At 45.7% G+C, this 26,704-nt stretch overlaps 1 protein-coding gene across 8 annotated transcripts in view; it reads right to left on the minus strand.

Moving 5' to 3' along the window:
* Window positions 1-4,127: 4,127 nt before the first annotated feature.
* Window positions 4,128-26,704, minus strand: part of LOC135905587 (tubulin monoglutamylase TTLL4-like) — a 94,582-nt gene continuing 72,005 nt past the window's right edge. For 3 of the 8 annotated variants that reach the window (XM_065436524.1, XM_065436526.2, XM_065436525.1), the window contains exons 19-20: window positions 17,724-17,863; window positions 7,386-8,182 (exon numbers count right to left, since the gene is read on the minus strand). In XM_065436524.1, the coding sequence (XP_065292596.1) occupies window positions 7,980-8,182; window positions 17,724-17,863 (343 nt within the window). In that variant the 3' untranslated portion in view covers window positions 7,386-7,979. Of the gene's footprint in view, window positions 4,403-7,385; window positions 8,183-16,796; window positions 16,825-17,723; window positions 17,864-18,722; window positions 18,833-26,704 lie in introns of those variants that run through there. The other 5 variants (XR_010565414.1, XM_065436528.2, XM_065436529.1 and 2 more) reach the window with 5 other exon arrangements.

Genomic DNA, 26,704 nt, shown 5'->3' on the forward strand with positions numbered 1-26,704 from the left:
CTAGTATGCTTCGCATCCTGGGCTTAACCTTAGCTAAGCCACAGCCACTTTTTTTTCTAAAAAGCTACGAATCAACGAATAATGTCAAATTATTAACTAGCCCATATTTCCGCATTGACTTTTCTTTGCCCTCCTTGTCATCACGTCATACTTACCGTAGCCCCGGTGTGTTTCACGTTTCATAATTGCTGCATTCCGCTTCCTTTTCACAGAGAATTTCTGGTGGGTGCTTGAGGAAGTCTTTCTTTCGCTTGTGTACACACGCTGGTATTAATATTGCTTGACTATGGGCACGACTTGCTGTTTAATTGATAACACGCCCTTACTCGTCTCTTTACTAAAGATGCTAATTCCCCCTTTCTCTGTGCTAAACTTAAGGCTTACTACATTTGCAATGTCGCTGCGCTGTCACACATATTCGTAAGTCTATATCAATCTCTTTCATTGTCCGCAAGTCGCATTATGTAGTCTGCATACATCAGCCTAAGGACCTTCTTTTGCACCATTGGCCCATTACGGATGCAAGTTAAATCAAAACCTAATTCACTGTTTTCCAATCGTCTTTCTATACGCTTGACATAAAACAACAAATGAGACACGGGGAATCCCTGTTTCAGTCCTCGATGAATGTCCGCTGGTTCATTGCATTTACGGCGCTCCCATGCAATTTATACCCTGTTGTCGCTATATACCTCCTTCAGTAGCTCCACGAAATCAAGTGTGCTAATTAGGGGCCGGTTTATACGTATTTATGCGTAGGAACAGCGCTTAAGAACGGGACAAAGGAGGTGGCAGACACGAAATCCAAATCGTCATCTGTGCCCTCGTGCTTGAGAATATACCATGCAATTACTTTTCAACGTTGTCGTAAGCTCCTTTAATATTTAGAAATGCTATCCAAAAGGGTCTATGGCTAGTTATTGCAATTTTATGAACCGAGTTGGTACGAAAATGTTACTTTCTAAGCGTCTGTCTGGTCTGAAACCATTTTATTGCGATAGCAGTGATACGGACACTCCAGGCGCTGTTCCGTCGTCAGCGTCGCCGTGATGTTCTGTATAGCGCCCAAGTATGATAACATCGTGGTCGCGCGCCGTATGCCATGGGTGCGAGTGAAAGTGTGTTAGGGCGAGCCTACGGTGGTGGCTCAATCTCGTGTGCGTAAGGGAGGAAAGCGTGGAGGAAGCGCGCCGTCTTCCATCTCGCGCAAGGGACCAGGGAAAGGGTATGCGTTTTACTCCGGCGGTGGCTGCGTATGGGGCGGCTGGGTGCGCTCGCGCAGGCCCTATCTATCGGCGTTTCACTGGCGCTATTGGGAGCGTATTTCCCTAGTACTAGGAAAAATGAAGCGCTGCGTTTCATAGAGGAAGCATGTCTGAAGCATCGCGGCATTGAGTAACCGCAATCTTCTGAGCAAGGTGTTCGTAAGCTAAAACACAGCCGTTCTTTGGCGCGCACATCAAGTGAATATGTAGTGTCGCTGGCCCCACATGTCTTCACAAAAAGGAAGAATTACAGAAGAAAAAAAAAATATTTTGAAAAGCAGTTCTCAGAGAAGATAACATGTGAAGGGGTGCAGAGGACGCATTGAAATGGCAAGGCCACCTCGGCGTATTTACTCTATTTGTGCAATATTAAAGGTAGGGAGAAAGTAACGCTAAGGTAACCGACTGCGTTTTACTAATTGCTCAATTACTTTTGTCGGGAAGTAATTAGTAAGGCTAATTAATTACATTTATAGATAATTATAATTGTAATCTCTTACTTCTTTTCGGTGAAGTGTAGAGTCTAATATGCGCCGACGTTATAACTGTCGTGTACGAACTCGCGTCTTATCCCTACCACCTTTGCCTTTAGAGATAAGGTTCATCTTGCTTTAGCTGCGCCTTGCACTTTTGTCCTAGCTGTTTGATTAGCTGTGTTAGAATTAATTCTCGCCCCGTTGGCCTGTTATTGTGCACATTCCTTTGTGCTTTTTTTTAGTGAAGCTGTTGTAACCTCGCTGGATTTCTCTTGACGTCCGCAGCTTCGCGGAGCTGGGGGAGGGAGCGCTGAGAGAGTGAAAGCGGAGTATTTAAAATAGCATCGCGCAGCATATCGACGCGGCGAGGGTAGATGTAGTTTAGCGGGGGAGGAGCGGCGCGGGCACACGTGATGTGACGTCATTGCTCTCCGATAATAACCCGCGCGCTCACTTCGGCGGATTTCAAGAAGCTACCAGGTACACGGCGTCGGAGCTTGCATGCATCAGAGCGGCGGTTGCCGCCGCGTCGTGTCGGTGCAGCGTCTGGCACACGACACCGACGCATATGACGCCTCAACAAATCGCTTCTTTTGCGGCGGGAGCCTCGAATGGCGCGCCATCCCAAACGAAACCCCCCACAGAGGAAGACAGCATGGATTTTTCTGAACCCTTAACTTCCTCCAGCACCACTGCGTTAACCACTCCAGCACCAGTTTGCGATAGCAGAGCAACGCATTTTTCATTAGAAGCTTTCTACGTTAAATTTTGATCTCTCAAGCTTCTTTGTTGACTCTGGACTACGCTGTTTCTTGCCGAAGTTACCACTAATATAAATTAAGCAAACTGAACCTTGATAGCAAGCTGCTCATATGGCTAAAATTTTGTCCTGTCGTTCACGATTTGTCTGCGAATACCTTTACTTCCCCTTTGAGCATCATCCACTCTGGCGTGCCGCAGGGTTCAGTACTCGGCCGGCTTTATTTTATTTCAATGATTTGCCCCACTCTTTCCTCTAACATTCATTTATTTGCCAATGACTGATTTTCCGCGACATTAATAACCAAAATGATGTTACCATAGTTCAGCATGACATCAACGCTATATCTAACTGGTGTAATTTATGGAAGGTGGAACACCACTAAATGTGAGGTATTACGTGCTTCTCTTGGTACTACTTCTCCTGTTTATTACTCTCTACAGAGCTCCACTCTCGGGTCGGTTACGTCATACCGCTACTTCAGTGTTCGCGTAATTTCACCTCTTTGTTGATGTTTGCACGTCAGCAAAATAATTAGCAACGCTAACTGCTCTTCCGTATACCTCCGCCGTAACCTCTGCTTGTTTGTTCAAAACTCCTGTGCAAAACTTTTTTTCGCAGTAAACTAAAATCTGCTGAACCAACACTAAGACATTAACTTCTGCCCTCCGAGCTAGTCCAAAAATAATTGTTCTCTTCATTTTACGCAACTACAATCGCACCGCCAGCATAACATTAGTGAAGGAATCGTTACAGCTTACGTCCCGGCCGCACCCTTCGCCGCAAATGTTTCACCAGTTATACAACCGCATTGTGCTCATTCGTCCTCCAACGTACAATTTATCTCGCTTTGCTCATGCACTAAAGGTGGGAACTATGTCGTGCCTAACACAAACATGTGCTCAATGCTTTATTTCCCAGACCTCAAAGGACTGGAACAACCTCTCTGAATCAGTGACGTCTATTGTTAGCCACTTCCAGTTTCCTGTTGCCCTAGATACAGTATTCACAGGCAAATAAAAAAGAAGTCTGTATTCATGTTTATGTTAACGTGTTTGTTCCTTGCATTTTATTCTTTAGTCATTTTTGCCTTAGTGAACATTGTGTTAACGGGAATCTATCAACGCCTGTAATTAAGTGCTTCTGCATGTGTACCACTCCCCTCTATAATGTCACTGACGCCTGAGGGTAACAAAAATGAATAAATGAATGACGTCTCGTATACCACAGCACGTCGTCTCCTTCGAAGACGTACATTTTTCATAGCCGACCTTTGCAAATTACAGCTCGTGATCCTAGTGCTCTTACACATGGTTCCGGACTTTTCGGCGCTACTTTCACTCTTTTGCGAATGCCATGCACCCAATGCTCACTTGTACACTTAATTTTTTTTTTCGGACAGCTCATTAGCCGCTCATTTCTTTCTTCGGTACTCGTTTAATTCAAAGAGTACACCTACTTCGTGTAATCCTAACTTTTCGGCATCTCTATGACACCTAGACGCCTGCTTACGCACTTCTTTTAACTTGCTTTGTTTCTTCGTACCACTCTAACGAGGGCGAGGTTCGCGCCGCCCCCAAGTGGCGGTGCCGGTAACTGCAACAAAGAAAACCAGCCTACTCCGGCTCAAGGAACGAAACACTGTGTTTTATTCTGAAGGGCCGGGCCGGCAGAACGCATAAATACAGCAGAACAAGAGGACTCCCGTGGGAGTGGTTAAAACACAACGCGGAGGTTTTCTTTTCCCCTGCGCAAAACGAACGAAGCTGTACAACACGTGACGTTCGGAGCGAGCCTGTGGCTCAGCAGCTCGAACGGCAGCTGGGCGCGGTCAGCCGCGATGCTGGCGCTCCTTCTGCAGAGCCAGGATGCTCACGTTGCGGGTCACCTTGCGTCGGTGGCTGCGATAAGAAAGGTGGAAAAAGAAAAAAAAACTACTTATAAGAGAACATTCAAAGACAGTGAATGGTTGGTAGAATCTCACTTCTAGAATACCAAATCATCTTGTCTTAACGTGCGCCTTATAAGGTTCTGTTAATAAAGAATAGGGAAAAATGTGGGACGGTTGGCGACGCTCTCTTAATCTTCCCACAAGTGTGATGTGAATTTTAGCAGCATACATTAGCCGCTAGTTAGGCGTTTATTAATATTAATAGAAATGACTGAGTGCAAAAGTAAGCAAAAGAACGTCATTGCGCCCATTTCTTGGGCGAGCTTCGTGCATGTGAACACGGGGAAAAAACAGCGATATCCATGCCATCCCAGCGGTAGCCTGTTTAGGTTCGCACACAAGATGAATAATAATAATAATAATAATACGATCCACGGACAGTGATAAGGGGCGGAAGTTGTTTGCTCAAGTCGTAGGCGCCTGTGTTGCTTGGCGAAATTCCCAAAAACCCGCTATTAATTTTTTTTTTTTTGCAGGGCGCACTCGCGTGAACAGAAATTTCTGTTACACCCTGCACAGGAGGTGAAGCTATGAAACGCATTCCGTTGGCAATTCGTTGATGTAGCAAGGATTTCACAGAGTACACCCACTGTAGATACTAGTCCCAAAGAATGTCTCGTAAAACTACGAAGCCCGTAATTAACAAAATAAGTAGCGGACGGGCACCGTGGTACACGAAGGAGGGCCTTCAAGTTTTTGAAGGCGTTAACGTAAACTTCCGCATACTAGAATTTCCGCACGCGTACGAACAGGTCACTTGTCTGCGCTGTTCTAGCCATTGTGTGGCGGTGTGCGTGCGCAATCACGGTTTGACGAGAGTTCCGGTTTTATGACACGGTCAAAGCGTAAGCTGAGGCGCTCGAGCGAGGGAGTGCGGTAAGGGGACACGATGGGGGTCGAGTTTAGTTACATCAGCAAAGGCAATGAAGCTACAGAAAGCACACGGGAAACAGCTTAATTGAAATGTAGAAATAATAAGGAAAATGGGGAACGGAAGTCAAAATTAGAAGATTAAATTGTGGGGTTTTACGTGCCAAAACCACGATTTCATCATCGAGGCACGCAGTAGTGAGGGACTCCGGATTAATTTTGACCACCTCGGGTTCCTTAACGTGCGCCCAATGCCCGGTACCACGGGCGTTTTTGCACTTCACCCCCATCGAAATGCGGCCGTCGAAGCTGGGATTCGATCCCGCGCCCTCGGACTTAGTGGCGCAACGCCGTAGCCCCTACCGCCACCACGGCGTGTTGGAAATGAAAGTGGGCGAAAGGACAACTTGCCGCTGGTGGTAGCCGAACCCACATGGTCCGCATTACACGCACGGTGCTTTACCAATTAAGCTACCGCGGTGACCATCTTCCCGTCCACCTTCTTGGGTATTTTTGTACGAGTACAAGATTGGCCCTGATGATGGTGAGATTTATTGGCATCCCCCATAAACGGGGTGGTGACATGCTGTGCATGTTTTACAGACTAGCACTTTGTCGGCACCTACTTACTATTTTATTGCAATACCAATTATATGGACACTCCAGCGAATTTCGGCCTTCGTCATCGCCGCGATATTCGGTATAACGTCCAAACATGTCGCCGCGCGCCGTACACTGTATGCGCGAGTGAAAGCTTGGGAGGGTCAGCCGACGATTGCGGGTCAATATCGCATGCCCGAGGGAGAAAGGCGGGGTGGAAGCGCGCCGTCTTTCGTCGTCCTCGAGACAAGGGGGGGGGGGGAGGAGGAGAGGGGTGTTCTACTCCAGCGTCCAGTGGCTGCTGCTTACTCCAAAGCGATCTGCGATGTGGAGAAAGTGCATGTGTCGAGTGCCGGTACCTTCGCATGCGCTATGTTTTGCAAGTTTAGTTCACATTGAGGCGAGAGAGAAACAACACGATGGTCAATTCGCTCGCTGCTGCTACCGAGTTTCCTTACTCCAGCGCTTTGACGAGTGTGCGCGGTCATCGAGTGAGATGTGTTCATGTTTGCTTATGCGCGCGTGCCACCATGCGTGTTAACTTAGTGCGCGGGTGCTTACAAGTTCATATGGTCGATAAAACTATCCTTACTCTGCGAGCTGCCTACTAATTTGCTATCGCAATCGACGCTTCGCCTTTCGGGCGAAACCGCGAGTGTTTTGTTTTTCTTAAAGCTTATACAGTCGAACACGGATATATCGAACCCATATATAACGAATTATTGTGTAGAACGAACAGCTGTAAAATCCCCATGAAAATTGTATAAATATTTTTACTTTATATATCAAATTACCTATATATCGAACTTTTTGTGATCCCCTTCAGATTGGTTATATCTGGATTGAACTGTATATCCACATTGCACCATTACCTATAACGAATCAGAACCTGTCCTATCTGGCCTCACTAGTGTTAGCCAGCGCCAGATGTAGAACCTCCTTTCAAGTGCACGTGCCACGCAATATGACTTAGAAGCAGGCAGCTGGCTGATAATCATAAACCCTCACATGCTACCTCATGGAATCAACGCTAACAGCAGGAGTGTCACTCATTTTCCAGGTTCTGTAGGTACCAGTAACACGCTAAGCAGAACTGAACCCCACTACACGTCACATCATAACAACGTCACGATATCTGAAATCTTCTGGAGCCACGAGTTACTGACTACGCGGGCTAGTGCAGTGGCTAGAGTAGGCCTGAAAGGGAGCTAATTCACTGTGATGTAATGTCTGGTGCAGGCTGCAAATGCTGAAGACCAGTGATGATCACATGGGCCCACTAGCTGGGTCATGGAGCCGAAAATCACACCAGTGCAGATGCTTTCCATAAACACGTGAAGTGCATGTAAAAATAAAGCACTGTGCGGCTTTTTTTTACCCTTCTTTTTCAAGAAGGACCAAAATGATAAGTACTAGTAATCTGAGACAGTTGGCGAGATGCAATCACGCAGAGCATTCGCATGGCGGGAATTTAATTTGTTTATTAATTTAGACACCATCAGTCTCACCAAGGACCAATATAGGACTGGCACAACACATTACAAGTGAACTACACATCTCACACCTCTTGAGTAGGAACAAAACAAGCAACAAATGAGTAAAATCGCAGCATGTAATAAAAAAACACATATTGCTTTATGTCCCATAAATGCTTGATTGCTCAAGATTCAACAATGTTAACCCCATGACTTGAGCACAACAGGCACTGCACAATGGTCTACACTAAGGGCATAATACTACTTGATTACAGAATGCTAGGTTGTGTTAACGGAATGATGGACAAACTTAAAATGCACTTTCCCATCTGTAAAAATTTTTACATATGATTCATGAACCGGCACAAGATCCGATACTATTACCTCAAAAACTACAGAAGGAGCACATAAAAAAATGCAGTACAGTCAAATGGGAATCAATTGCCTGAAGAACTTCACATGTCAATACCTGTGTGACAGGCCAGCATTATTATAAACAACCATTCAACCACTAGTAAAATGCAAACAGGTAAACCACATACATATACCTGTGTGACAACCAATGTCAGTACAAACAACTATTCAACCACTAGTAAAACATGAACGAGCACACCACAAACAGCTGTAGTTAACTGGAAGCAGCATAGTGGTACTGCTGTTGCGTAAGGATAGCTGGTCCACTAGAAGATGCCGATGAAATGCAAGCGGTAGAGATGTAATGGCAAGCAAGACACCCATTGTAGTGTGCACCAAGGCGATAGAAGTTAGCGAGTGCCGGCCACATGCTGGTACAGAAAGAAAAAAAACAAGGAAGACATGCAGCAGCAAATAATATTGGAAAGGCATAGAAGCAATCGCTCACCAAAGGAATACGCAAAGCACAAATTCAGACACTGATGTGCAGATTGTCTGCTCATACTTTTTGTTGCCATTGTTGATAGTGCGGTAAATGCTGTGAATATTGCCACAAGCGAAATTCAGTTAGAAATGGCTACAAATGCTTCGCACTTTATGGATGGTGCAACATTTTTAATATGTGAAAATGTACAGATCATTATAGTGTCAAGCGCTTGCAGATATTTGCCCATGCAAAACTTCCGTAGAAAAAGGCAATTCCTTATGGAGAAAAAAAATTTCATGCGAATGCCAATCAACAGAAACTTAAAGGGGCCCTGAACCACATCTCAGGCTTGGTGAAGTAACATAGTCTGCAGGTAGCATATGCTGCTGCGAATATCTCAGCCAAGTTTTCCTGTCATATGCAGTGCGCGGAGCTCACAAGCCAATCACGAAGTCATCTTTCTCTCAAATGCTCTCTTTTCCACAGAAGGCCCTGTCCTCACTCTCTTCTGGACGCTCTTTTTGCCATTGGACGCTTCATTTTGTCTTTCTTTTTGACGGCTCCGATTGGCTGATAGCCGACATAACGCTGCAGTCGACTACATGGCACAGATAGTGCAGCCGCCGCGGGGTGCCACCAAGAGTCCATTGGCTAAGCGCACTGCAGCTCGCTGAGGGCAACCGTGTTTGGTTTATGTTTAATACGTCATAGGCACCAAAACCGGAAGTCGTGGTGTCTATGTTAAGATCCAAAATCAAATCTGAACTGCGGGCCACAGTGACATTTAGAAGGCAGAACATTGTGGCCACGCCCCACTCCACCATGGCCCTTGAAGTGCAAGGCATTGAAGAAGGAATGAGAGCACAGCGGAGGCCGTGTTTGATTGCCAATACCTCGCCTCTGATGAATGCATTGAAGTACTTTTTGTGGCCAACTATTTCTCACATAGCCTATTTTCACTTCAATTTCCTTACTCCACTTTGAAAAAAAACTGGTTTAGGTGCCCTTTAACAAACGCATCGAACTTAACGCACACAACGAATACACTAAACAATATGCTATAATCAGTACATATAAGTCCTGCCATGGCAGACTCCAGAGTGAATGAACCAAAACCTATAAGGCATGGGAAACTTTGGTTCACACCCCCTGTAGTTTCAGGTTTAGAATCATGTTAAGCCCCAAGTTTCGACCCATCCACTGCGGAAGTGCACCCGGACTATGCGTTTCAAAATGATGTATATGCCATTCAGCTACGCCTTGTTGCATGCTGCGGCTATTTCACGAACGCAGAACACATTCTCATCAGCTGTTTTAAGCTTGAGCAGCAATGATGTGCTTTGAGAACAATAAACGGTCTTGATCATCGTCCTTCCGACACACAAAAGTTGCCTGAGCCATGAAGTACAACATTATTACAAAGATCAGCTCTAAAAGCTGATCTTTGCTGAGTGATATAGTGTGTGCATTAACGTTTAGTATGTCCCTGTCCTTTCTCACTGCAAGTGAAATTGTATCTATGTAATATTTAGCATGTTCTCATGTATTTATGTATTTTGGTATTCAATTAGCTTGATTGACTTGCGTTTAACTGCAGGAAATGCAGAATCTGCTGTTTTCTTTTTTTTTCTTGATTGACTGTTTAAGCTCGTTTACGAACTGCACTTCATTGCTACAAAGTTTTCCACATCACCTTACATTATCATCCTTTGATCGTTCAACATTCAACAATTTATTATTTGTGAAAAAGTAATACTTTCCAACACTGAAAAATTTCCAACAAACAAATCACTTGGACCTAGCATGGAACTCCAAGGCCACGTCGTTCACCCATAAAAATAGAAGGCTCTGCAAGCAAGCTACCGCTTTAAAAAGAAAGTTGATATACATATTGTAATGATATGAAAGCACAAGCTCGGTAACACGGGACAAGGAAAAGGAGGAAGAAGATGCGAGGAGAACAGAACAGCCGGCCTAGTGAATGGGAGCTGTCTCTGTTCTCTTCATTACAATATTCATAATTACACTATTGCAGATGCCCTTAATCAGCAACTGTGTAGCACACTGCCCTTCACTGTGTTAATAGCTATGTGCACCGCTCGAACTCAATGCCTCAGAAACATGAGATTACGTGACTGCCAACACTAGATGCATGGGAACAAAATGCGCATGAAGGCATCAACTATCTCGGCTCGACCTTCGCATTTGCCGCAAATCACCTCCACTGATACGGTGCATAGACTGCATATGGACAGCCATGCGCAGTTATACCAAGGGTAGAGAAGAGATGCGCACCGCTAGAAAAAGACGGCGATTGGCATGCGTCCCCCGATTCCCTCCAGAGCATGCTTGATCATGTTACCGTGCGCTCGCCCCTTGCACTGAAAAAATCGTCTGGACTCTTGTTTCTGCGAGTGCTTGGAGCTGCCGTGCACCCCACCGCCTGCACAGGTTGTTATGCACAAATGGTGCAGCACTGTCTCCTGCATACTGCGTCCCAAGGCACGCGCACTTTGGGGACGTCTTGTCGCTTGAACTTTTCATTTGGATAGGACTCTTGCAAATAGCTTTGCGGACGTTTATAGCGGACATTTTATGGTTTCTGGCTAGATTTACCAGCAATACAGGCACAAAAAAAGTGCTTGAAATGGCCGAAAACTTTGTTAAATCGAAACTGTGTCTTGAAATACTTCATTAAATGGCAAAAATATAGTTTTCAACAGAACAAAGATCAGGAAATAATAATTCGTTACACTGCAAATTTAGTTAAATCATGCTTCGTTGTACCGAGGTTTCACTGTATACATTTCAAATTCTCTTTTTGTAACTTGCGACCAATGCATAGCACCACCATTTCATGTGGCTGTCACAGGCTCAAAGGGGGCACAGTGTTTAGAGCTATCTTACATTTTTTAGATAAATTACAAGGCACAATATCTTCAGTTTCTTCTTCTTTCAGTCCATTTCAAAAGTGCAATTATTTCTTGATGCCAAACAACTATGGAGATAACTAAAAGTCCACAACTATTATTTGTGAAGAAAACGGGCAAAGGAAATCTGGGCAGCAAGCTATAATTATAGCATGAGTGGGCAGCAGAATGTCTAAGGAGTGATTCAAGTAAATTTCAAATCCTAGAACGACTGGTAATTTATCAGCTCATCAAAGTTCTGTGTTACAGTATGGCTTAGGGAACAAGAGCAAAAGCAAGAAAATTTATAAAAAATAAAAAATCTGCTTGCAGCACTTTAACCATTACATATTTAGCTTCACACAGAAAAAAAAAGAAAGGAAGTTACAGCGTTATATGTTCTAGATGTTGCGATATTGTTTCTACAAACGAGCAGGGCGAGCGAAAAGCTATTTTGTTTTTGAGAAATCGAGAAAAAAACTGATTAATTGATTTATAAATGAATGTCATGAAGTATTTACATGTTACGATTGTAACAGGCTAGTATGCCCCTGGCACATAGTCAACTTGAGAATTGTTGCCTGTGAGACAGCTTTTCGGGGCTTGACGCATGTTTTCGATGTATGCATGCTTCCAAGTTGAAACCTTCATTCACCGCTGATCCTTCTCAGTCTTGCGATCCTTGCTTAGTCTGCTGGAGTTGAGGCTCAGCTCTTTGAGTACAAGTACAGACACTGACATTATCTGCATTTAACTTCAGCACTGGCCCCAGCTGCCTTTACAGTTCACAGCAAGGCATGGCGCTCCTCTGGCGCGTGAGACCAGATCATTAAGTAGAGGCTTTCACTGCTCTTTCGGGGCTTTCCCTGTTCGCACCTTCGAAGCAGTTTGTTGTCACTCAAGTGCTTGTATATAGGGAGCAGAGCCTGGCAAACATGAGCGAGGCAGGTTGCAAGGGTGTTTTGGTGCTAACCCTGGCGTACTCGACATTTGGCAACGCAAGGCGTTGGGGCCTGTTGGGCAAAGTGCAAGGTTTGCAACAATGCTTTTGGAGATGATGTGATGGTACAGCAAAACCTCATTAAGCTGTACCCACTTAAACAGTAGCTTCATTTTAAAAGTAGTAAAGTCAAACTTCGATTCAGGGGCCGCTGAAAATAATGCATTTTGTATCTGCATAAACCATACCAGCTTACCGCATACGTATCAGTTAGCACATAGTGTTCCCACTTTTCGTCGCGCAATCACGGCGATGTGTTGTCTCAATCGGGCCACCCATCAGAACAAGCCTCAGAGATCGCAACGATGGCCTCCAATTGCCCTGTGCATTTGTGCGTGAAGCCACTACCCATCAACATCATTTCAGTATTGTGCAAGCAAGTGCTCGCCTAATGCCAAAGCTCGGATAAAACACACTAGGTGCTCATCATGGAAGAAAAATTTGACATCGTTCGTGCTATTGAACGTGGCATGAAGAAGTTGGCGACTGCATGTGACAGGGATCTACTGTTGACTACGTGTGTGGCATTTAGAATGTGAAGAAATTGCTCAGCAGCGCCGCTGCAACCACAAGATAATGTTGGCTACGAGGTTCGACTTTTTGTCATTGTTGCGTCTGTTGCTGAAATGTTGCCTAATGGGAGTGATGACGACGACACGGAAAGTGACAGCACGGTACTTTGGGCTCGACAGTGGCAAAAGCTGTGCATTACGTCAGCCTCATGAACGCAGTCGTCATGACGAGAACAGCACTCCAGAATGAAAAAGTCACCCAGTGACTGCTGCCGCCCCACTGCACCTGTGCACGGAGAATATGCAATGCTAACAAGGAATCTGCCATGTGGTGTGTTTTCCGAGAAGAAGGGGCTGGCTGAAAAGCTGACTCGCAGATTCAGTAAGCTTGAGGCTGCTGTCATCGCTGCTAGGCCACCACAGCATCAAATGAAAATAACAGGCTTTTGTTGTGCAAAGTGAATAAATACTACACATTTTTGTCCCTTCATCCCACTCTATCTGAGCTCCATTTTTGACAGGTAGGCGGACGATCTCGTGCTATTTCGGTTAAGCAGTACTACCATTTAGTACGTGCTTTTTCCAAGCTCTGGCCAACCAGCATTTAATGAGGTTTCACTATACTCAGCCATCACTGCCTTGTGCATGCCCTCCACATATCCTTTGTGTATCAGCACCCACCCGTAGTAAAAGCTAAGTCGTGTGATAAGGATCGCTATCTGCTAGCAGGACTTCCTACCAAGGCTCCAAAAGCGAGAGCCTTTGTGACAATCTCCCGCAACACTGTTCGCATGCGTTCTTGCACGATTCACACAATCCTCCTTATCAATCTCGACGCACCCGTACACCTTCTTTTCTTGCAATGCAAGGTATGTGCACCTGTCCCCATCACTCAGCACAGTGGTGTAGCGACGGTAGGGCTGTTAAGGAACATCTTTAAAAGAGTAACGGACACCTCCAGTTCCATTTCACCAGATTTCTCGGACTTCCAATCTTCAAAAGAAGGGTCATCTTCCTCAGTGACCAGGCTCACACACAGTGCACCAATGATTAAGGACAACAACATAGTCTAAGATACAAAGCCATTCGCAGTTCAATCACGCTGACAATGCTGATGTGCGAGGGATGCCTGCGGGTCATCCGTGACCCATTGTACAACAATGCAATGTTCCTGGGGTTGCTCAGGCTCAATTCAGAGTAAATTTCACAAGTTGACTGGGCATACTCACTTGTCAGGTTTTGGGCAGCAACGTCAGCTGTGGGCAACAGCTTTGCCTTGACGTGACTTTGCCAAGTCTTCATCTGAAGAGTGCAATAGCTACTGTTCATCATCAAAAACACATCATCGAGGGATCTTTTGCGGTTTTCAGTTCCTTGTATGGTGCGAGCGGCAAGCGCATTCATGGCAAATGCGTTTACTTTTCGTTCCTTGAGGACGCACAGTGTGCTCCCCGTCAACATCTCACTGCAGTTCATGCATGGGAGGAGCCACCTGACATCCGAGTCCATATTCACGCTCCTCTCCGATTTCTACGTCCCTGCCACCAATCATTATGGGGACGGGATTTCGGCGACCTTCAACAGTGTCTACTTGGCGCTCAAACCAGGTTGACCATAGGAGAGGGCTCGGTAGGAAAGATGAGGTGATGTAAAAACAATAACAGAAGTTTAATGCATCAATACAGGTGAGCGGTGCACTCCAAGACAAAATGTACAGAAAAGTTTGGCGTGCTGATCCTGCGTGCAAGGGAAGAAATGCGTCTCCACATGCGTTTCGGTCGCCTTCGTATACCACCCAACATCAGCATAACCTCATTCTCTCTTGCTCCCTGGTAGCGGGCCCTGTCAGGATACATCGGGTCAGCCCACACAGAGGAATACGGAGAAAAGCCACTCCCTGGCATAGAGATGGCAAGTGTAGGTCACGTCGGGTCAGCTCACACAGAGGAGTATAAAGAGAAACCACTCCCGGGCGTAGATGTGGCGAGTGTAGGGCAGAGGAGAGTAGGATTTGCACTGGTGCATAATCCTGTCGCACATACCCGACAGGTAAGTCTTCTCATGTTGATGAAAGTGGTGATTAGGCCCGTCGTGTCTCAGGCATTCGCCATCCGTTCCATTCATGGCTGCATAAAGTCAACTGTAACGGCCAGCACAAGCAGAGTGTTTACTGCATCTAAATTGACAATGCTAAATACTGTTCCATCAATGGGGCCATCAAGCCGCGGCACTGATGAAAACAGTTAGGAAATCTGGTTTTTCCATCACAGCAACAGATGGCAGCCGCTACCTTGTGTTTTCCTTTTGGCCCTTTCCAATTCTGTAGGCTGCAGAAACTTCACATCATGATGTGGGCTACTTTCGGCACCTCCTGCAGGCACAGGGCTTCGACGTTTTGATGGTTTGGGCAACATTTCTTGCAGTTTTCAATCAGCATACTAGCTTAAATATTAACAATTATGTTTAGCAACCCTTCAAAAGGGAACAGCTCACCTGTAACCTGGGGATAAATCTGCGAGCACTTTGCTACAGGTGAATATTTCTGCCTTCAATGGAACAACATTAACCTAACGGGTGTGCGAATACCTAATAGTACGTTTCGAATTGGGTACTAAATCAAATCAAGAAAAAAAATTGGCTGAGGTTTAACTCTTGTAAACCTAGTCACCACAGGTCTGTTTCGCTTGGTTTTGCAAAGAATATGCACACAGTGTTTCATTAAAGTTAGGCCACAGACTTTCATACAGGTTAAACACGCTGCCAAACAGGTTGTCCGTGAAGTCGCGGTGAAGCCTGGCCATCGCAGTCAAGCTTGTCGCCAGCCGAAGGGTGTGCTTCGTCAAATGTTCGTTGCGGGTGCCGCTGCTTGTATTAACGGCTTTGTCTCCTTCTCCTTGTTGCTGTTCATATTGCTAAAGGATGACGGTGGTTGCAGTAGCTTCAATCTTGGCACGCCTCTGCTCTTGGTAAGCATCTCTATAACATGCTAATCTGGCCTCCCTTTGCTCCGGTGTTTAAGCAGGCAACTTTGCATTTGCTTGAGATTTCACAGCCTGCCATCTAGCTATATCTACTGGATGACTGGATTCAGCCAATCGCTTGCGCCGAAGCACACGCGCAGACGGCCCAGCCGGCGCACCATCCATGGCGAAACTGAGCAAACAAGCGCCGGCAAAACAGCTGCTAAAGGCGAGTTTATAGTCCGACGTAACCGGCATGCGGGCGAGTGTCGCTCGACGCCGGGTGCATCAAAGCACATTGGCTGCGTACGGTTACGTTGAGTGTGCCAGTGCATCGAACCATCGGTCAAACTATAGACACTGTTGTTTGACCCAACATGACGAAACGTGTGTGCGTGCTTACGGTCTGTCGGACTACATTTAGCCTTTTAACCCTCACCTAGTCATGTGGTACTGCAGTGGAGAGGCTTAGAGCGAGCACAGCTGTGACGCCTCTCTACAGCGGATCACGTGGCACGATGTCACACCCGACACATGCTTCAGCAGCTCAAGGTCATTGCGACGTGATTGATGACCTTGAGATACATGGCGTAGTAGAGCTTTCACTTTGAAAGAAGCCAAATATGGAATCAAATATTGCACATTAGAACATTTTCATACAATTGAATGCTTACAAATGTTGGGCAAGAAAATACAGCCCTGCACATGCTTGGGAGTCTCTTCACATTGCATAACAAGATAGCAAGCTATCAGTAACCTAGGTACACAGCAATCAAGATGTACAATATGGTCTGCTCTTCTTAAAGAGGTCCTGAAAAACTTATTGAACCCAAGAAATGCATTTGACGTCAAGAAAGACTACTTCACAAATACTTCACATCAAGATATACTTCAATGCATTCAGCAAAAGTGGAGTTGTTGGCAATCAACAGTCATTTTTCATGGCCTTTGCGGTGCTCCCTCTCCCCCTTCAATGCTTTGCACTGTAATGGTTATGGCGGAATGGGGCATTGCCCACAACGCATCTCCTACCGAACATCATCGTGTTGTGCAGTTCAAATCTAATTTTGGTTATTCACACAGATTCCACTAGCTTCAATTGTGGTACTTACGATGGACCAAGCACCAGACGTGGTTGTCCACAGTGCCCTATATATAGAAGGGCTATTCCATCTTTACGGCAGGTGGGTTATCATAAAGCCAATCTGTGCGACAGACGAAAGGAATGCGCACCATGCGACTATCACTGTTCTGGGCGTGGCCGGCACTGACAGTAAAGAGCAAGCACCGTCCGCACTATTTTATTGCTAGGTTCGGCATGATTTGCGACCTGTCAAGGATTCTGAAATCAGGAAGGTAGTGGCAAGTTCACGCGATGCTCACTCCCTTTGCCCAAGTTCATTCGCCGCCAGTGCAAATGCATGCAACTGGCCTTGACACTTTCACACTCAATATGTAAAATCTAAAGCTACTCTTGTGATGGGTTGCTCAAGGCCACAAAAAAGAGACCGATGTGCGTCTACAAAGAGCGCTGGGAATGAGGCCGCCGAACGGTGTGTTGCAAAGAGGGCAGCCGTGAACAACTTCTGCACACTGCCTTCCCAGACACTCACTTTTGTTTGCGAGGCAGTTTGTCAGCTTTCCAAGTGTCACATGGCTGCTGTGAATAGATCTGTGTCAATTTGGCATGAAAACGTCGCTTTGGTAACCGACACTCAATAAAGCAGCACCAATTATGACTAATGGCCTAGGCAGGCTGGCCGCGACGGATGGTCGCCCCTGGTCAGTTTGGTAAGGGGCCTCAAGCTCTCACGGAATGCTTGCTACTAATATGTTCATGCAGGAGGCTCATCGGTGATTAGTCCTGAGATGACGCGTGCAGGAGAGATTGATGGCTGCTGAAACAGTGTGAAGTTCACCACTGTGTATCCAACACGATCTGTATACCCATCAGCAGCTAATTGGCTTGATCTTTGCACATGCTGCTTTCTCCCTAAATACACGCTGCCTTTGTTGCCATTCCCTCTGTCCACGTCACACTATCGTTTCAATAGTCCTTTTAACCGGTATGAAATTTGTACCAACACAGGTGGCCCTGACTGACCTGGTGGCGTTCTGTAAACTGCGGTGCCTAGGTGCTGCGTACCCGATCCTTGCATCGGGCCACCATCAGGGAGCGATCGCAGTGACAAAATCAACTGCAGCGTCCAGCGGGGCAGCCAGTCCGTGGCACACTCAAAGCTCCTTTTGCACCAAGAACAAAGTGAAGTGAAATACTTGCTAGGGCAGCATCAAGCATGAGGGGCTCTGCAGCACACCCGACATGTGGCACTGCACAGATCTCTACACCGAATATATGGAACGTTCAAAATATTTAATAATAGATACCCGATTCATGAATCAAATTATTCGAATGCTCGATTTAGTGATAGTTGAGCATTCACACACCCCTAAAAATAATACGGCTGCACTTATCCAGCTTGTGCAGATGCCATCAGCTTTTTCTACTAAATTTCTGAATATTGAACAATGATCAAAGGGTTTAACATCTCAAAGCAAAAAAAAGGGTATACGAGAGATGCTATGGATAACTCTGACACAGCCCTGGGGTTCTTTAACATACACCTAAACATACAAACATTTTTGCATTGTGCCCTGATCAGCATGCAGTTGCCCCTGCCAGGAACTGAACCCATGATCTCATGCTCAGCAGCCATTGAGCCATGACACATAGCCACACAGTCACACGCAGACAATAAGCCAGCGAAACAACCTTGAAGGCGCTGTACTTTGAACAAGTGCAAAATTTAAGCCACAAAAGCCAGTCTGCTGCAGATAGAGCAGTGCCAAGAGTTCACAAGAAAATATTTTTATAAGTATAGCAAGAGCACGTTCAGGAGCGTTAACTTCTAGTTCATATTTCTAAAGCATATTTTAAATATCATCAGGAAAAGAAGCATCAGTATGACGCATGTTATCTTTGCGACAATATTCATCAGTAAAGCTACTCAAAGCACATGAGATGCTGCACAACAAATGCAACAGAGTGACAAAGCAAAGGCAAAATTTAAAACAATGAAAATTTGGCAGCAATGTGGATTACCTGCTGCATCCAGATTTTGCATCTCGTGGACTCTCGCCACACAGCAAAGTAGACTTTACATTTCCATGTGAGAGGAAGTACATAGTGTAAAATTACGCCAGTGCCACTTCCTGAAACATACAACCAAGTTGAGGTACATTCAGCTTTACTGCTTGAGGAAACACTTTTTCGCTAAAGGCACATCCGAAAAAGCTCTGAAGGCCTGCCAGTGCGCTCATTAGACATATTACTACCCATAGTGTGACAAGATATTGCGGGTGCATGTATGTATAATTAAGGAATACATACTGTGTCCCAAGACAATTGCCCTTTCCCATGCCTGTTAAGCTTCACCGCAATACTCCCAATATGCTTCACCGCCTAACATTCCTGTATTGAGGCGAAGCTGACTTTCAGGAACCTAATTATGCAATGCTATAATGAAATTTATATATGATGAAATTCTCGATATTCTACATTTACATTATGGGGCTTTATGCTCCACAGCCACAATATGATTATGAGGCATGCCATAGTGGGGGACTCTGAATTTTGACCACCTGGGGTTCTTTAAAGTGCACCTAAATCTAAGTACACAGGTGTTTTTTGCATTTCACCCCCATCGAAATGAGGCCGCCGTGGCCGGGATTTGGTACCGCAACCTAGTGCTTAGCAAATTCTCAATATAACAAAGCATTTACCTTTTTATATCTTTTTGTTCATAGAAAACTATGTATTTAGAACCTCAACACAACGAAGTGTTTATATGTATATAATTTCAATATCAGGGTGTCTACCAAGTTGACATTTCCAAATTCCTCGAGTTTTCCAGGTTTTCCCTAAGCACCTTTGCAAAACTCTCTGAATGAGCCAGAACTTTGCAGGGTGTCTACTAAGTTGGCATTTCCAAATTCCCTGAGTTTTCCAGGTTTTACCTGAGTGCCGTTGCCAAATTCGCTGAGTAATGCGTAACTATGTTTCAGGCTGGAACCATATCACCCAATGCCGTCACTCTTTAGTAAGCATATGAAAAAAAAATTTTAAAAGAGCTGACTTAATTCAATTTGAATACTAAGGAGTAGTGTTTACGTTATTAAAAAAAGAATAGAAGGGAGTGGTTAGTAAAATGCAAAGCAAATAAAATGTCTTCGAAAGAAATTGCAAATCGAGTCAGACATTCTCAAATACAAATAAAAACATGCATACAGAAGCAAATAGCAAATATTTTCGGATATGAGCTATTTGTACGAACTGATAACAAGCTCAGTGGTATGAGGACCCGAATTTTGTCACAATTGAGAGCCTGTCTCAACAGCTCGTAAGTCAACCTCAACTGTCCTGACATACTCTCAGCCCGCGCACGACGCCTCAGTGTTGTGTTTCACTGCTTTAAAAGTTTATTTTGGTTTTTATAAGGGACACCTGCATATCGGCGTTAGCAAAGAGTGTTTTTTAAGCTCAGGCTCCTTCAATGAAGTGCTCGCATACTTCATTCCCCGTTCATTCCTCAATGTGTCGGTCCTTTCTGTTCTCGTGCGCCCTTTGTTGCGCATTCACACTACAGACCATTTGAAGCATACTCTTGGTCCGTTTACAGTCAACGTCCAATTTTTCGGACCCCCTAGGGGCCACGAAAACTTCCGAAAAATCAGGCAGTTCGAAAAAATAAATGCATGTCTTTTACTGCTTTTAAGGGCTCAAATCGACACAGGCACGTCTGAAAAAGCTCTGAATGCCTGTCAGTACACATTAGGCATAGCGGTGCTCCTACTGTGACAGGAGAGGGCGGGTGTAAAATTAAGGAATACATACTGTGTCCCGTGACAATTGCCCCTTCCTACGCTTGTTAAGCTTCACCGCAATACTTTTGCTAATGCTTCAACGCGTGACACAACTGTACTGAGGCGAAACTAACTTTCAGGAACCAGCATTATGGAATGCGTCGTGCTTTCCGAGCTTCAAAGCCAAAATTATTGCTGACAGCGGAGAAATGAAGAAACACGGCACCGAACGCCAAGAAGCTTAATAGCGAATTTCGAAGCAGCTAGGCCGTTGCCGTTGCCTCCATTGCCGCAGTGGTGGCTACGGCTGCCAGCGGATGTGCGTGCGACAGCGCCGGTTCAAGGCGGCGAGGTAATCTAAATGGCAGCGGTGGTGGCTTTGATTAATGCCGTTTCGGAACTGCGATCATGCAGAACATCCGAAAAATCGGACAGCAAAGAGCTCTTGCGTCCGAAATTTCAGACGTTCTGATACATTCACTCTATGGGGCACGTGGTGATGCCGCGAAGCCGTCCAAATTATTGCGAATCCGGAAAGTCGGTTGTTGACTCTACACTGGCAACTCCTCCAGCCGACGACAGGGCGTCAAAGACGATTCGTTACGATTCCTCTGTTACTCGAGCCAGCATTACCTCGACTTTCGACCCTTTCAATAAGATGACAGCTAATTTTCCCTGATAGAGGCACAAATTCCCTGCGTTTTCCCTGAGTTTTTCCAGACTACTAAAGATCCCTGAGAATTCCCGGTTTTCCAGGTTGGTAGACACCCTGCTTTGTTTTATGTCAAGGCAGGCTGACACCATGTTGCTCAGTGCTGTCACTCTCTAGTAGGCATGTTGAAACAAAAAGATGACTAAATCCAGTTTGAATAGTAAGGAGTAATATCTATCTTATTTAAAAAGAAAACAGAGGGAATAGCGAAAAAATGGCAAAATACATTCCAAATTGTGTCTAACATTTGCAAATACGAATGAAAAAGAGATGCATACATAAGTAAATATTTTTGAATATGAGCTATTTCTATCAACTGATAGCAAGCTTATCGGTATGAGGCCTGAACTTTGTCACAACTAAGATTCTCTCTCTGCAGCTGGAAATGCAACCTCAACTGTCCCAACATACTCTCAGCCCATACACAACATCTCAGTGTTGGGTTTCACTGCTTTAAAGAGTTTATTTTGGTTTCAATGAGGGACACCTACATCTCGGTGTCAGCCAACACTGTTTTTTGAGCTCAAGCTCCTTCAAAGAGGTGGCGGCACGCTTCCCTTCCCGTTAATTCCTTGGTGCGTCAGTCCTTTCTGTTCTCATGTTCCTTCTGCCACGCGTTCACCCCATGAATCATTTGAAGCATCATCTTGGTCAGTTGTACAGTCAACGTCCGATTTTTCGGACTCCCTAGGGGCCGCAAAAACATCTGAAAAATCGGGCAGTCCTTAAAAAAATGAATGCATGTCTTTAACTGCTCTTAAGGCCTGCCAGTACACTCATTAGGCATATCGGTGCTCGTACTGTGACAGGAGATGGGGTGCACGCGTGTATAATTAAGGAATACATACTGTGTCCCTTGACAATTGCTCCTTCCCACGCTTGTTATCCTTCACCGCGTAACACTGCTGTACTAAGGCAAAGCTAACTTTCGGAGACGCATTGCGCAACGCGTTGTGCATTGCGAGCTTCGAAGCCAATCGCGAGGATTACAAAGGCGGAGCCGGTGCCATTGCCGACAACGGCGAATTCTTTCAATGAAAAACACAGCACCGCACGGCAAGAAGCTTAATAGCGAACGTAGAAGCAGCTAGGCCTAACGTTGCCGCAGTGATGGCTACGGCTGCCAGCGGATCTGCGTGCGAGAGTGCAGGTTCGAGGCAGCGAGATAATAAAAATGGCAGCGGTGGTGGCTTTGATTAATGCCATTTGAGACATGCAGTCAGGGCAATATACACTGACGATATGGAGTACGTGGTGGTGCCGCAAAGCAATGCGAATTATAGGGCATGTACGAAAAATCGGGCGTCTGGAAAATCGGTCGTTGACTACTCTGGCAATACCTCATGCCGATGACACGGCGTCCGTGACGATACGTTGAAATTCCTCTGTTACTGGAGCCAGCATTGACACGACTTTCGTTCCCTTTCAATAAAGTTGCAGCTAATTTTCCCTGATAAAAGCACAAATTCCCTAAGCTTTCCCTGAGTTTTTCCAGAATATTCAAATTCCCTGAGAATTCCCGGTTTTCCCGGTTGGTAGACAGCCTGAATATGACAAAAATTTCACTGCTGCCACAAAGGAATACGAAGACAATAAATGGAAACTGCTGTGGGCTCAGATGGTCACATAGTTCAATCATATGCAGCTGCTAGGGAATGCACATCTCAAGCGAATCAAAGCAGCATCATGTTCGGTACGAAGACCAAGTGCAATAAGATTCTATCGCGTTACCACTTGCACCCGAAGATGTATGCTTCGGACGCAAGTGAAAGTGCGCATTAGCACTGTCTACCATGAAAGCAAGAGGAAAGAGGGGGAGCAGAGCAAGTTTGTGGTAATGCCATGTGCCAAGTGCAGTGTCGTCGATCGAGCCACTCAGTGGTTTCATGCGCACTAAATTATTGCTGCTAGTATTCGTGCAGCAGCTGGGCACCTCTGTTGTGAACCTGAAACTTCCACAAAAGCAAGTCTGGATTTCAGACTATTTCAGCTTGCCTAATGCTTGATAAGCTGTTTAGAGGTATAAAAAACAGTTTTCCCAGTTTCCTTTATACAACGTATATTTTTTTTAGCACAAGTGGCAAACTTGGTTTCAGTGCTACAAAGATATGTTCGGTAAATTTGCAGCAAGATTTTGTTTACGAAAGAGTGCTGCCCTGAAATGGGGGAGTACAACATTTTGTGATGGAAAGGTAGTGAGTGTAAAAGTATGAGTAACAAGGCTTTGTCACGTTGTCCAAGTTAAAATAGCCTGCATCTTATACAAAGGTGCAACATTTACACCAAAAAATGTGGTATGTACTATCAAAGCAATCTTCCGGCACCTGGTGGTTAACAGATATGCCACTTATCCGAAAACATGACCTCCAAGATTTGCAATGTGCCGCTGGCACTGCCCAATTTTACTGCTCTGGCCCAGGTGTCATGCTGGTTCTCAGCGTTTAAGGTTCTGCATTATTTTCAGAGAGCAATAATGGCAGCGGGGTTTTTTTTTTTTTTAGTTTCAATATCAAAGTGCATACATCAAACATACTAATAAAGATCCATGATAAACTGATTTATTGGTTATAACTAGGGGTGTGCGAATACTAAAACATCACCGAATAAAATGGAATAGTGAACGTTAAAGTCGATTTGCAAATTGAATGTCTACTATTAGATTTTTTTAATATTCAATATATTTGATATGGAGACCTGCGCAGTGCCACATGTCGCGTGCGCTGCGGAGCCCCTCGCGCTCTATGCTGCCAAATCGAGCGTTTCACTTTGTTTTTGGCGCGAGAGGAGTGCCGAGCACGCCCCAAATGGGCCGACCCAGTTGACACGGTAGCGGACTGTCACTGCAAGTGCTTGCCCACGTCGACAGAATGTGAGGATCGCACACACAGCACCCGAACAGTGCAATTCGCACAATGGTGCCACATGGGATGGGGCTGCCTCTGTCAGGACAAGGTTTGTCCAAGTCCACAGCTGATCGAAATGATAATGCAATGCTGACAGAGGGAACAGCAACAAAAGCAGCACATATTTCGTAAAGTGTGAAAGCATATGTGTAAATCAGGCTGATTATCCGCCGATAAGCATGCAGATCATGCTGGATACGCAGCCTGTTGCTTCAGTGCATACCACTTCAACAGCCATTAATCTAACCTGCGAATGTGATCTCAGGGCCAATCACTGATGAGGCACCCGTACAAGCATATTACTGGCAAGCACTACGCGATGATTTGCAGCCAATTACATCGGCCAACTGTGAAGTTTGGTGACGGCCACACTGGCTAATTGGCACTGCATCAAGGGTGTCAGGGACTAAAGTTACAGTCTGGTGCCGAATCAGCACAGATCTACAGTTAAACCTGGATGTAACGAACCTATATGTAACGAATTCCTGAATTTAACGAAGTTTTTGAATTCCCCAACGCTGCCCCCATTGAAGCCCGTGTATTTTCGACCTTGATGTAACGAACGCGTTGCGGCGGTTAGCCTTGATGTAACGAATTCCCAAAGCTGATCAGTCATTACTTTTTGCACTTTTAAGGAAAATTCGGCCGAAGAAATGCTCCGGATTATTGAATATTAATATTGTAAGGAGCCAGCAGCTACGCGAACGCCAGGGATTGCCGCGACTGAGCAAAGTTTGCGATGATGATGATGATGGCGGCAACTAGCGCCGCTCCGTGCCTAACATAGCAGTCTTTTCAGGCTTTGCTTGTCTAGCGTGACACCAGGCGGCATTGGTATCGGCAGCTGATTTCTCTTTTAGATTTATTTTGTTTCGTATGGATTTGAGGACAAGCATTCTTATTTAGTGATTTTTATTTGTTTCAACGGCTTAGACACACTTATGTGTAAGAATTCACTTGAAAAGCAACGCTGATAGCCGGTTGCCAGGGCGCGGGAAGGGAGAGGGGGAGGGACGATGACGAATGACATGCGTCACTTTTTTTTCTTTCTCTGTGGAAGCGTTGCATTCGCCATTTTGAGTGTTGTTCTGCACGTGTGCGTGTGTCAACTGTGCTCTGGTACTGGTTTGTCCGACTTGTTTTGGAGGTGCTAGGCCTGCCTGTCGGCATGTAGTCGTGCATCTCCGCTTCTAACAACGTCGTCCGCTGGTCGTGATGAGTTCTACTGCCAGAAAACGAAAAGTTCTGTCTTTTGAAGACAAACTGGCAATTTTAAATGCAGTCTCCGCGGGCGAGAAGAAGAAGGACGTTGCCGCCCGTTTCAGCATTCCAGCGAGCACACTATCAACGATTTTGAGTGCGGAACACAGCATCCGAAACGCAGTGGAGTCGGGAACAAGCTCGAAGAAAAAAAGACTGAAGCTGTCCACATACACTGATGTGGACAAGGCAGTTTTCACGTGGTTTTTGGACACGAGAGCCAGAAATGTACCCATAAGTGGCGCGATCTTGCAACAGAAGGCAAAGGATTTTGCGTGTATCTTGGGCCATGATGATTTCAAGGCAAGCAACGGGTGGCTGCAGGGATTTAAGAGCCGGCATGGTGTCGTCGGAAGAGTAATCAGCAGCGAATCTGCCTCCACAGACAGCGATGCTGCTGCTTCGTGGGTGGCTGACAAGCTGCCTGGAATCCTGAGTCGCTTCGAGGCGGCTGATGTCTACAATGCCGACGAGACGGCTCTATTTTATCAGATGCTTCCGGGCCGCACGCTAGCGTTAAAAGGCGATGACTGTCGCGGCGGAAAGCAGAGCAAGCTCCGCATAACGATTCTGCTGTGTGCCAACCTCGACGGCACAGACAAGCGAGTCCCGCTAGTTGTCGGCAAAAGTGCCCGTCCCAGGTGTTTTAAGGGAACGAAGCGTATGCCCGTGAAGTATGTGGCGAATTCCAAAGCTTGGATGACTCGGCCAATATTTTCTGAGTGGTTGAAGGAATTTAACCAGGACGTCAAGCGGCAAGGCTGTAAAGTTTGCCTACTGCTGGACAATTGCTCGGCGCACCACGTAGAGGGCCTGCAGCTGTCGAACATCGAACTGCATTACTTCCCGGCCAACTGCACGTTTCTAATACAGCCCCTGGACAAAGGGGTCATTAACAGTTTTAAATGCTGTTACCGGCGCCGACTAATCCAGAAGATACTTCTCGACATCCGTCTGGAACGGGAGATGAAGATCGACATTCATCAAGCAGTCGAGATGCTTGCTGCCTCCTGGCAAGAGGTCAGGGCAGAAGTTATCGCGAATTGCTTTTTAAAGGCCGGAATAGCCAAAAACGCAAGGGCTGGTGCCGACGAGGAGGAGGAGGAAGACCTTTCTACTCCGTCCGATGTGGCCGAAGCGTGGAACGAGCTATGCGCTAACGGTGGTGTACCCGACGACGTTGAACTGACTGACTTTTTGTTTGCCGACAACGCCGCCGTGGCTACAGAAGAAATGTCTGATGCAGCAGTAGCTGAAAGCGTGCAAAATCCCGATGGCGGTGATGATGGTGCCTGTGAGGCAGATCCGTGTGACGTGCCTTCTGCAAAGGAGGTGATGAACGCAATG

This window comes from Dermacentor albipictus, chromosome 1, assembly GCF_038994185.2.
Source record: "Dermacentor albipictus isolate Rhodes 1998 colony chromosome 1, USDA_Dalb.pri_finalv2, whole genome shotgun sequence".
Taxonomy (NCBI): domain Eukaryota; kingdom Metazoa; phylum Arthropoda; class Arachnida; order Ixodida; family Ixodidae; genus Dermacentor; species Dermacentor albipictus.